The 12,709-nt window shown below is 45.8% G+C and overlaps 1 protein-coding gene across 1 annotated transcript in view; it reads left to right on the forward strand.

The window, feature by feature from the left end:
• LOC119397461 (hepatocyte growth factor receptor) overlaps nucleotides 1-9,242 on the forward strand; it is a 37,841-nt gene extending 28,599 nt beyond the window's left edge. The window contains exons 14-21 of the mRNA XM_049416576.1: nucleotides 327-582; nucleotides 4,188-4,334; nucleotides 5,635-5,721; nucleotides 6,652-6,836; nucleotides 7,414-7,523; nucleotides 7,856-8,018; nucleotides 8,110-8,246; nucleotides 8,770-9,242. Coding sequence (XP_049272533.1) covers nucleotides 327-582; nucleotides 4,188-4,334; nucleotides 5,635-5,721; nucleotides 6,652-6,836; nucleotides 7,414-7,523; nucleotides 7,856-8,018; nucleotides 8,110-8,246; nucleotides 8,770-8,977 — 1,293 coding nt within the window. The 3' untranslated portion in view covers nucleotides 8,978-9,242. The remainder of the gene's footprint in view (nucleotides 1-326; nucleotides 583-4,187; nucleotides 4,335-5,634; nucleotides 5,722-6,651; nucleotides 6,837-7,413; nucleotides 7,524-7,855; nucleotides 8,019-8,109; nucleotides 8,247-8,769) is intronic.
• The last annotated feature ends 3,467 nt before the right edge of the window (nucleotides 9,243-12,709 follow it).

Genomic DNA, 12,709 nt, shown 5'->3' on the forward strand with positions numbered 1-12,709 from the left:
AACGTCTGATCCTCCATCGTCGACACTTGCAGCGCGTTGCTCAAGCACAAACACGGAACAACTACGACACTTCTTAGTTCATGCATGTTCTGTGTATACCTGTGCGTTCTTTTCGGACGTCCTTCTTTGTACTTCAGCGGCGCGCTGCAAGTATCGAGCTGCTTTTCGTTCTTCGTGTGAGATTCCGATTTCTTGCTCTCGCATTCACTGCTGCGCCCTTGCGGCGAAACTGTGACTTTTATTTAAAAAATCTTCTCAGTGATAACATCAAAAGTAGCTCAGAGCACAGGCTCTCCGAATGCTCAATGTGGGTTTCGTTTGAACAGGTGGTGTATGCGGGACAGAGCTACCCGGTTGGTGCCGTTAAGCTGGTGGCAGCTGAGCAGCCAGATCCTCACGTTGAGGTCATCGCTGGCTCAGCGGTGGCCGCCGTGCTCGCAGTGGTGCTTGCAGGCGTGGTGGTGTTCTTGTGCGGTCGCCGCCGCCGTCGTCAACGAGGCAAAGGCACTTGGCACACCGACTGCGTCGTTAGCCTCGAGAAGCGTCACAATAAGAGTGACTCTTCGGTCAACACATCAAATCGTGAGGGCACTTAAGCCTCTCGTACTTATGTGCTAAAAGAAGATTTTCAAGTGAGCTAGGTGTCTCACATACTTTTAAATGCGAAGCATTTCTTAGCGAACTTCTACGACTTTGAGCGTATCTATCTATCTATCTATCTATCTATCTATCTATCTATCTATCTATCTATCTATCTATCTATCTATCTATCTATCTATCTATCTATCTATCTATCTATCTATCTATCTATCTAGCCGCCTACGACTTTGTGCTCTCCTGGCCGTTTCGTTAATCGGATGTATACCAAAATTGGTGTGTCATAACATGGCCTTATTACGAACATAAATGATAAGTCATATCATGAAAATCATGACACGCATGTCATGAACGGCATGATTTACATTCCACGGCCTTTGGGCTCCCTGGCCGTTCCGTTAATCGGATGTGTACCAAAATTGGTGCGCCATACCACGGCCTTATCAAGAACATAAATGACAGGTCCTAACATGCAAAGCATGACGCGCATGTCATGTGCAGCATGATTTACATGACATGGTCTCGGGGCGCTCGCGGCCGTTTAAATGACGGGATACATACTAAAACTGGTATGACGAGACATTCTGTATGACGAACATAAATGACACGTGGTAACGTGAAAATCATGATATGCATGTCATGTATGGCATGATTTACATGCCACGCTCATGGCGCACTCGCGGCCGTTTCGCTAGATTGATATACACCAAAATTGGTACTGTGCGATGTGACTTTATGAAGAACACGAATAACAGGTGGTAGCATGAAAACCATGATATCCATGACATTATGTCATGATTTACATGCCACGCTCATGGTGCATTCGCGTCCGTTTCGCTTGAGTGATATACACCAAAATCGGTGTTACGCGACACGACAGTATGACGAACGTAAGTGAGACGTGGTAGCATGAAAATCATGACATGCAAGTCATGTACGACCTGATTTACATGCCACGCTCATGATGCGTTAGCGGCAGTTTCAGTAGATTGATATACACCAAAATTGGTATTGCGCGTTGTGACTGTATGAAGAACATGAGTGACAGTTGGTAAGATGAAAACCATGACATGCATGTCATGTATGTCTTGACTTACATTCCACGCTCATGGTGCATTCGCGGCCATTTCGCTCCTTTGATATACACCAAAATTGGTATTGCGCGATGTGACTGTATGACGAACATAAATGAGAGGTCTTAACATGCGAATCATGTTATGCATGTCATGTACGGTATGATTTACATGCCACTGCCATGGTGCGCTTCCGGCCGTTTTGTTAACGTGATATATACCAAAATTGGTATGGCATGACACGAGTGCGTGATTAACATAAACGACAGGTCATGCATTTATATACCAGAATATGCGTTTCATTGGCACGGTGTACACTAGATTGTGCATGCATGCGTGCATGGCAAACATGCGATATATGGTGGACTAGATGCCATGGCATGAATGATTTCATTTGGCTCAAAGACAAACAAGGCGATGTATGCAGCTCTTTGCTGGCTGCTTCGCATTACATCGATTCCCACAGTGCGTGGGATCTGCCGAATTTTTTTTTGTACGCGTTCCCACACCATATTATTTGTTTGGAGTTCTCTAAGGGTTACCGCCTCTTCCCTAGCCAGGCTAGTGTGAGGCGGCGGGTGAGGTCTTCTTTCAAGCCGTAGACAGAAAAAATTGGCCGCGTATCTGCGTGCTTCGCTGCAAATGTCGTCTAAAGACGATAGAAGAGACGCTGCGTGAGATATGGACGGCATCTGGCAATACGTCGGGAAGCATGAGTGCTGTGTTGCGGGCTGGTAGTCCCGGCGCAGCGGCAGGCGAGGACCGGCGGTGACCAACGCGACCGGCGGGGACGCCGGCCAGCCCGAACACGCGGTTTGGCGCGACGCGCCGAAGGAGAAGATACGTCCGAACTCATCGAGTACTCTCCACAATCTCTCTTATTTACACGTCGCCTGAGTAAAACAGGAATGCCAGAGCGGCGCCCCCTGTCATTCGTACAATGCAATACTGAACCGAAACCGAAACACAACATGAGCTTGATCACAACATGAACCGAAACACAACACAAGTTTCAGCGTAGTCGCATTTTCAGCGCAGCTTAAGAAACTAGGGTCTTTAAAATTGCGTTTCTATGTATTTTATATTAAAGGAACACACCACCTAATGTTTACCTAATGATGCTGCGCCTCAGATATGCGTAATATTAACTATTTGATCGACAACGTTCACAAGTATGAACAGCCGTACCAGTTCAAGATGGGTGGGCGGTAAGCAAGTGGTTCAACTTTGGCCGGGTGGCTGAATCGAGTGACGTGCCGACAAACAGAAAGACAGACAGACCAAAATTTCTGCGTTTAAGTTCGCCAAGAAAGACTATCGTCTTTAAAATGAAAATAAAAGCGGAGCTGTTAATCGCATGCACGAACGAGAACTTGTCTTTTAGGGGCGAAGTTCCTTATGCCGTGGGTCTGTCCTTCCTCCGTTTGTAGCGTTGTAGTAGCCACCTCTAGATCGTGAGAAGCGCGCGTTCTGGTATGCAGTAGAAGAAGAAGACGACATTGACGAGTGAGACTCTCGTGCGTGTTCGCCTGTGTGGTATTCTTTCTTCTTTACTGCACGCGTTCTGGTATGCAGTAGAAGAAGACGACGTTGACGAGTGACACTCTCGTTTTTTTTTTTGCGTGTTCGCTTGTGTGGCGTTCTTTCTTCTTTACTACGTCTCGTGTTTTCAACGACACCCGAAGACAACATTTCAGAAGTAACGCGCCATGAGGCTCCCTCTTGGCACCCTTTCTCTTTAGCTCGGAGTCGCCAGATGGAAGACAAGGCTGCGGAACGGAGGGCGCGGAAGGCGGCGGCAGCGCGCGCTCGCAAACAGAATCCTGAGGTGAGAGCCCGCGAGGCCGAAGCTGCACGTCGACGCCGCGAAGCAGATTCCGCCGTTCGAGCCCGCGAAGCCAAAGCTGCTAGACAAGCTGCACGGCTACGGCGAGAAGACCCCGCCGTTCGAGCCCGCGAGGGTGAAGCTGCTAGACAAGCTGCAGGGCTGCGGCGAGAAGACCCCGCCGTTCGAGCCCGCGAGGCCGAAGCTGCTCGACAAGCTGCACGGCTGCGGCGCGAAGACCCCGCCGTTCGAGCCCGCGAGGCCGAAGCTGCACGGCTGCGGCGTGAATCGGATCTTCAAAATGTGAAGGACCGTGAAGCGGCGAGAAAGCGTGCGTACCGGTAGGCAGAGCCCGAGGCTGTTCGAGCACGTGAAGTGGCTGCAAAACGCATCAGGCGGGCTCTGCCCGAAGGCGCCGACGCGCGCTTCCAGCAGGACTTCCTTGATAACAGTTTCGGCCATTGTTGCGGTGTGTGCAACAGATTGTGGTTCTCAAACAATCTAGTCACAATATCTCCCATCAAGAAGGACCACGCTCGCGCCAATGCCATCGCCGTGCTGCAGCGTGAGTTCGCTTCGCCCCACCCATCATCATTAACCACGTGGATATGCTGATTTTTTTTTCGTCATATTCAGTCTAAACGCCGACTATTTTACTCGTTTTTCTATTTATCATTCTTTGTTATACGCAGGCTACGTTCGAGAGGGAAACGCTGACGTCCAACAAGCACTCATGGAAGTCCCACTTGACATCGACGAAGCAACCATAGCTATGCTTGAAAGAGATAACTTACTGATTCATCGAGGCCTGCTTCATCTGGGCCCTGTTATCGGTCAAGGTATTTCATTGTGATCGTATATAGGCAGAGAGCGTCGTCTCTTATTTTCGAAGCACAAGACCGTTTCTATAAGCCATTGAGTGTAACTTATTGAATTAGGCGGGAGAAACAAAAATAATCAGGTTAGAATGGATATGCAGAAGCCTACAGACAGGAAAAAAGCGCCGTAGAATAGCCAAGTATAAACCAATAAGGTTATGCGTCCAATGCAGATTGAATTATTGCTTATGCAGGCGGGCTCATCATTGTCAAACATTGGTGGTCCTATCGAAACGTCATTCTTTCCTATTTTATTTATTTATTTATTTATTTATTTATTTACAAATACTGCAGGCCCTGTTCGGGCCCAAGCAGGAGTGGGTAACAAATGTCAGTGACAAAATCAGAATAAAAAACATAATGAAAATACAATACAAGATACGAAATTCTGAAAATTCTCAACATCAGGCAAAAATATAATTAATACATAGCAATAATGGCATTCATACAGAAATACAAAAAATCTCAGCACTTATGAGGAACATAATATATTGCAATATATTTCTTCACAATGGCTCAATATTTTATATAGTCGCAAAGCAGCACGCAACGATACAATTCGAGAATGCGTGCCGATAGACACCGTTCAGTATGTGTCTCATGGTTTTGCGAAAGTTCGCCTAAATGTTATTCGTTCACGCTTAGGCAGAGGCGTGTCATGCAGTAAGGCCAACTAACAAAAGATTTATGTTGTAGAAGACTATAGTTAGCCCACGCTGGCAAAACATTTACACTTCATTCGGGGTTGCTATCTATAAATACACGACTGATTGTCATTACACGGCTAAATGAGACTCCGTAATGTGCTATACGCACGGAGTTATGCCGATATATAAAAGTACATGTAATCTTTCGTGCTCTGTGTAATTACGCTAAGCCATGCACATAGTCTCCAAATGATTATGTGTTGATTAGTTGTCGATGTGTATAAATACATAGATTACTTCAATTTGGAACTCGTTTATTTTCCACTGTTGTTGAAGTCGTAAACAACGGACACTGACTTCACTAAAGAAAGTACTTCATTGTTTTACGTTAACAGGAAATGATATAATTAAAGAAAAACATGATACTGGGCAAGATGGTGCATAGATTTTGGAAAACCTAGGCGCAGAACAGACACTCACAAAGTCGAGAAACGCGGGACAGGCGCTAATTTTGAAATTTCACTGAAATAATTCTGACTGAGATTATTTTGAACATTCTGTGAAGCCTTGGAAGTTTGTTTTTAAAAGCACATATATTTTCTCTTCTCCGAAAGGTCACTTCGGTTGCGTCTACCTTGGTACTATGAAGCTGGAAGGCAAAGGTCAAGTTCAACCAGTAGCCGTGAAAACTCTGCATAACAGTACGTAAACCTCTCCCATTCTAAATATTATAATACATCTTGGTGGCATTTCACGTGGGCACAAGGTTCAAACACACTTGAAATACCACTGTTACATGCTGTAGCCGATAAGTTACCTTCGATATATAATATCTTTCGGCATGTCTTGCGGCTAAGGAGCCTCAGGTAAAAAACTGCATACAAACTACCTTTATAACTTCCATTCGTGTATTGATTGATATGCGAGTCAGCGCGCGCATAATCTGCCTGTGGAAACGAAGAAGCGTATCATCAATGCATACCCAGTTAATGAACATCTTCAACTGTAGAAGTACTTTGACATGATGATTTCGAGGTGTAACCCTATAAGCAGGACAAACGTGTGCAGCTAACTTTGCAATAGCGAATCCATGTCATTCTTGTGTAGATATTTTATTTTATCGCCCTCGGTTCTCGCTGGCAAAGACTGAGTGAAACATATTAAAATTCTGCTAAATGCGTGTTAACTTAATTCTGGCAGGCTTAGACTCAGTTTTTCGCTTAAGAGTAAATGTTTAATTACATTTAACCATTTTGTTTATACTCATTAGCTTCTCTTTACAGGTTTTAGTGTGTAAATTCCTTTACCGAGTATGTGTTTTTCACAGTCATTTGACTCTTTTCTTGACTGTCAAATACAGAACTTGACAGTTTTTTCCGAAACAGATCGCGATTGGCTAACTCAGCTTCCATTTCCGCTTCATAATTATGCAGCGCCATTCAGTTGCAGTTCTCACAACGCCGGTAGCGTGTTGAGTAGAGAAAGCAAGTGCGAATATGGCCCATAATTTTCCACTTCGGCTCACAGAAGTTCCTTCGATAATGGATTCATGTTTTTCTGGATCAATGAAAGAAGAGAGTACAGTCGTTTCATTTCGGCTGAACGTAATACTGTCTGGCGCGGCGCTGTAGGTTCTCGCGGTGGCGAGGTTGACTGCATGGCGTTCTTGGAGGAAGCACTCATCATGAAAGACTTTCACCATGTGAATGTTCTACCGCTCATTGGGCTGAGCATCGACAAGGCTGATGGTCTCATGGTCATCATACCCTACATGAAATACGGCGACCTGCTGTCCTACATACGGGACGAGAGAAATGTAAGGCTGTTGCAATGTTTGTTAACCCCCGTGCGGAAATGCATGCCCGTCAAAACGACGGGATTCCTCGCAGCTGCTTTTATAGGATATGATTTCATACAATTTCCTGACTACAACAAACCCTGACGTTTCCCAACGTTCCCGTTCCGGTGGAATGACTTATAATGGATGGAATTGAGTAGTGTTTGTGACATCTCAGTAGAACGCAAATTGGGCTAATTGGATGACACTGATCATGACCTTAAGTAGCGTGACTGAACGGAGCGCCAGTTCCAAGGGGGACACTTCTTGTGCCTGCGTTCTTCATTCTTGTGTGTTTCTTCAATCTTGTGTTTCGCTCAGTCAGAATACCTGAGACCATGCTTTCTGACGCGAAACATTCTTGTGGGTTTGTTAGTATACACCGTCTCGCAAGCATCCAAGCTTTCATAGCTTCAGACACACAGCGATGCAATGAGTGTTCGATTGTATGCATAATCGTTGCTTGTAGAGATTTCTTGTGATGACGTGCAGCTTACAGTGACGAATTATACATGGAACATACCTGGAGCCCTTGCATTTGTTTTTGCAATTCTAGACGCCAACAGTAAAGCAACTGATAACATTCGGAGTCCACGTGGCCCAAGGCATGAAGTACCTGGCCGACACAAAGTTCGTGCATAGGGACCTCGCGGCTCGGAACTGCATGTGAGTACGAATATTTGACGGCGCCGCGTGAGAACACAATGGTAATTTGACCTAGGCTGCAAAGAAAAGAAAACCAGCAAGCACTAACGTCGTAGAGGCAAAGGAATCGTTTTTCTACCCATCTCGTTTTCCTGCTTGTTTGTTCTTCGAACTTTTACTCTGTACAACACCCGAGTTTAAATTGGTTTGGTATGGTATATTCAAGACAAATTCAATACAAGACTGCCTTGGGGGACACGACTAAAGCCTGAGTAATTGAGTTCAGCTTTAATTATCACGCTTTACCTGCAATGGTGAAAGTCACTAGCTTTTGATTGATGTCTTGATTACAGGCTGAGTGAAGATTTTATTGTCCGTGTCGCCGACTTCGGCCTCTCTCGCGACGTTTACGAGAAGGACTACTACAGCGGGGATAACAAGAAGACTAAGCTGCCTGTCAAGTGGATGGCGCCAGAAAGCTTGGAGAAGGGAATCTACAATCACAAGACTGACGTAGTAAGTGCGGAGTATCGTAAAGGTGCAACGTACGCCGAAATCAATACTTGACAAATTTACAGACATGCCCTGCGGTCTTTCTGTTGCGCAGTGGTCATACGGCGTGCTCTTATGGGAGCTGATAACTCGAGGTGTGACGCCGTATCCTGAAGTGGACAACTGGGACATCGTAGACTTTCTCAAGCAAGGACGTCGGATGAAACAGCCAAGCTTCTGCCCTGACGAGATGTAAACGCCTTCACTTGCCTTTCAATGCATAGTTTGACAATTAGACAACTGATATAAAGCACAAAAAATGGAGACTTCTTGCTTTCCGCCTATTGCGCTGTTTAATTGGGATTAGGTTGGTACCTCGATACCACCGCCACCGCTGCCAGGTGCCTCGATGGTAGGCACTTCGATGCTGTGAAATTACGTTTTCCAACGGTCCACAACATAACGGCCAATGTGTGAAGAGAATGCGCTGCGAGATACCGATTGAATAAGTATTTCGACGTCTAATTTCTGTCGTGAGGAGTAACACTGCTTACAGAGCTGGCTCAGCTGAGCCACAACAAATATGGCGGCGCGTTTGGGGCTGGTACCGCCCCGGAATGCGGCGCTGGAATCGAGGCACTCTATAAGTGAAACGGTACCCTACTCTAGCGACACTCAGTCAGTTTTGTGTATGACATTTTGAATCGAGGCATTTTGTTCGGAAATTGTCGTCGTGCTTATCTGTAAATGTGCTGTTATTTTTGTTTTTACCCAGGTACGCCATTATGCTCAGGTGCTGGCAGGACGACCATAAAAAGAGACCTTCGTTCGCGAAGCTAGTCACGGACATCACCAATATCCTCGCTAGCCTCGAGAAGAAAAAGAGGAATAAGCGGCTTGGTTTGAATGTCACCTACATTAACTGTCCGCGCCCTGATCCGACCGACGAGGCCGGACCATCTACAGAATCTCACCCTGTATAGGCCTCGTCACACAAACATCCGTCGCGGTTGTCTAGTGGTTATGGTGCTTGACTGCTGACCCGATGGTCGCGGGATCGAATCCCGGCCATGACGGCCGCATTTAGATGGAGGCGGAATGCTGGAGGTCCGTGTACTTAGATGTAGGTGCACGTTAAAGCACCCCAGATGGTAGGAATTCCCGGAGCCCTCCACTAAGGCGTCCCTCATAATCACATCGTATTTTTCGGACGTAAACCTTAACAAGTATTATTATTATAGTCGTGATGTTCCTTCCGACATGCGTCTATGTACAAAACAGCGTTCATTTTCAACGCAGAAAGCTGTCGTCGCATATGGCCAGATAGAAAAATAACGGTGAGACAATGCGAAGTACTCTGCTGGTTTTCGGTCAGAAGAATGCGAAAGGGCTTTTCTTCAACGTGTGAACATATTTTCAGTATTTTTCTCATTGTATATTCTTCAGGGTTAATTATATGACATAGTAATAAATCATTCCTTTTGAAAAATATTCTCACACTCTTCACGCTATTTATAGCACTAACCATTAATCTGAAAAAGAATGCCAGTCGATTATGCAAATCAATCACTTTGATGGAAATTCTAAGGGTTATAATTACCTGCGCCATTGATCCCGATCTGCTGTTTCCTGTTTAAGCTGCCCCACAGCCTGCCATGAACTCTTTAGTTGAATGACACAATTGGAAGTTGCACATGCAGGAAGCTTGCTTTGCCGGATGCTTAGCCATGACATTTTTGCATTTGACTATTGTCACTGTTTCTGTGTTAATATTTCGATATTTTACCGTTTTAACATATTACCCTCTTACTATTGCTGATATTTCATGGTGTTCCATGGTGTCCTCTCACGCACTTCATTGTCTTGCTAAAATATTCATATATCTTTTTTGCAGTATGTAGGCTTTCATTTTGCACTTTATTTCCGCATCCATCGTCCAGTTTCTCACAGCTTGCCTACATTTGTGACGTATATTTTAATTTCTCGAGATCTTTCTTTTTTTTTCTTTCTTTTTCTTTTTTTTCTGCGTATTTATGTGCATGTTATACAAAGTGCATTGTTGCCCTCATTACATTGCTCGTAGGTTCAAGCCGGTCAACGCTAAACTCTAGCCATCGTGTACACGTGTGTGCGCGTGGCCTTGTTCATTTGCCAGTTTCGTTCATTTGCCAGTTTCCGTTTGTTCATTTTACAAGCGAATATTGTGGAAAGCTCGCCGTCGAAATTAGCAAAAGTTTTACAACATCATCAAATAACTCAGTCGGCCCGTCGTTTCATATGATCAGATCAGGTGCAAACATTTTTTTTTCTTTCTAAACTGCAGTTTGCAAGGGCAATTCAGAGTGTGCTCTCAGTTAGTTTCGTTAATTCGAATTGATCACAACATTGAATCCTATGGGTGCCTGACGGGGAATGGAAATTTTTTCGTTATATCGGGAACTTCGTAAAATCGGGTTTCGACAGATCGAGTTATAACTGTAGTACCTTCGTAAGCGATGGCCATTGCAGGATGCGAACGGGCTATGCCGCACACTACGTGGCTCTGCGACGCACTTATAGTCGGTTACCACTTTAGAAGACCACGGTATTTTCTCCTCAAAGGCGGATGCACGCTAGCCTGCACCAATGGGCGCGCACTCGAGATTGACGTCATGAGCAGGACGGCCGGTGACCCCGCCTTCGGAGAATATTGCCGAGTGAATGAACGGGACTACTTCTCTAGTCGCGCAGGCGATCGGCTGCCGCGCTTTGGTCGTCGGGTTCGGGGTATCTCCTGACTAAGTTGCATCCGACTATAGATACCACAAACGTGCCTTCCTCATCGGAATGGCTGTCTATGAGGAACTTGTAGGTGCAGTGAGACACTCGCACTGCTTATCTGCAGCGCTTCTTCCCGATGCAGTGTAATGGAGAAATAGTGCAAATAAACAAATTTCTTGGACGCGTGTAGTATCTTTATCTGTAGTATTGATGTCTGCTGGTCTGTATCTTGGTTCGCGCTTTGAGGATGTCGGCGCCTTGTCTGTTGGTTGGCGTATGCCTTTTTTTTTGCCTATTTATAAAGCACAGCGCTCTTGTTTTGTCGTCTTTCCTTAATACTTCAGTTTTTTTCGCGTTCAGCTAGTAAATGCGCACCTGCACCGACTTACCCAACTGGACATATCCGCTGGTTTTTTGTAGCTCAGAGAGGCGACATATGGACACATTACTGAATACGCTCAACAATCGTCCGCTTTCAGAACAAGAGAGTTTATGCTTGTGCTTCCAGAGCAGCACTGCTCGTGGCGCTGTATTTGCGCTGCTCATATTCCTTAGATCTACGAGCCGGTCACTGGCCGCAGTATTGGCCGCGAGATCGAGCGGAGTCGCCGCCTGGCGGCAACCGACTAAATCGCGCCTAGTTTGTATGGGTCCCTGCGCGGCCTGCATGCTAGCCCCGGTGTGTTTGCATGCGCGCGTTCGTTATGCACGTCCTCAAAGGGCGGTTTGTCCGTTGTGTTAGCACAATCTCAAAGAGACACTAAAGAGGAAAACGATTTTTTTTTTCGTACTAGTAGATTACTTTTTCACAATACCAAAATCGCCACGTTTACCGCGAGAAGACGCTTGGTAAGCGCGCAAAACGCGCGAAAAGAAAATGCGGGTGGGGACACTACGTTGAAATCCCTGCACCAATCGCCATGACGTCGTAGATTTTGACATCGTCTACTAGGGCCTACGTAGTTCCTAATCGGCAAAAATGAAGCAGACTGTCCTCTGAGGGGGCCAGAGACTTGACATACCAAGTTTCAGGAAATTTCGTTGAGCCGATGTAGTCAAAATACGAAAAATACACTTTGAAATCTGTTTGAAAAAGAAGTGTGGGTGATGAGGATGGAAATGAGGAGGGGGAGATGGTAATGCATCATGGCATAGCCTTGTATAGTATAGTTTATGCGCCACAGGCAGTGGGTATGCGCCAAGAAGCTCCTAGCATAGTATTGGCCGCGAGATCGAGCGGAGTCGCCGCCTAGCGGCTTCTGGCTGAACCGCGCCTAGTGTGGATTGCTCCGTGCGTCGTCTGCTAGCCCCGTTGTGTTTGCATGTGCACGTACGTCATGCAGATCCTCAAAAGGCGGTTTGTTCCGTTGCGTTAGTACAACTTTAACCGCTCGTACGTATGCCTAACACGATGTAAAGAAGCACCTGGCCTTGATCGGCTGTATATGTACTGTAATAAGATCAGAGAGTGCATTTGTCGAGAGTGCTGTGTGTGGTCGTCGTACCCTCCGTTCACGAGAGTCATATCAGTGTAGGTGCCGCTCGGTGGTTCAAGCGCATTGCAAAGTGCACTTGGCGTTGCCCTAAAGATGAGAAGTATTAAATCTCATGTGAATATAGCCTTTTAGCGGCGCGGTGGTAAAAAAGGCTCGCATGTACTTGAGCGTTGTGGTTTGGTGTTGTTTATACAATTACGCGACGAGCTTTAGTTGTGTACGGTCCTGGTCTCACTAGAGAGAAATACTTCTGTTAAGTCACGTCTGACACTTCGGTACTTGAATTGTCCCCTAAAAAGAGGAGAACATGAAATGCCACGGAAATCGCAAAACTAAGTTGCCTTGCGCAATGTTAACTTGTGGCGAAATTTATACAAAAGCACCCGTGTACTTAGATTAAGGTGCGCGTTAAAGAGCGCTGATGGTCAAAATTATTCCAAACGGCGTAGTTTACATTTA

Source organism: Rhipicephalus sanguineus, chromosome 6, assembly GCF_013339695.2.
Source record: "Rhipicephalus sanguineus isolate Rsan-2018 chromosome 6, BIME_Rsan_1.4, whole genome shotgun sequence".
Lineage (NCBI taxonomy): Eukaryota > Metazoa > Arthropoda > Arachnida > Ixodida > Ixodidae > Rhipicephalus > Rhipicephalus sanguineus.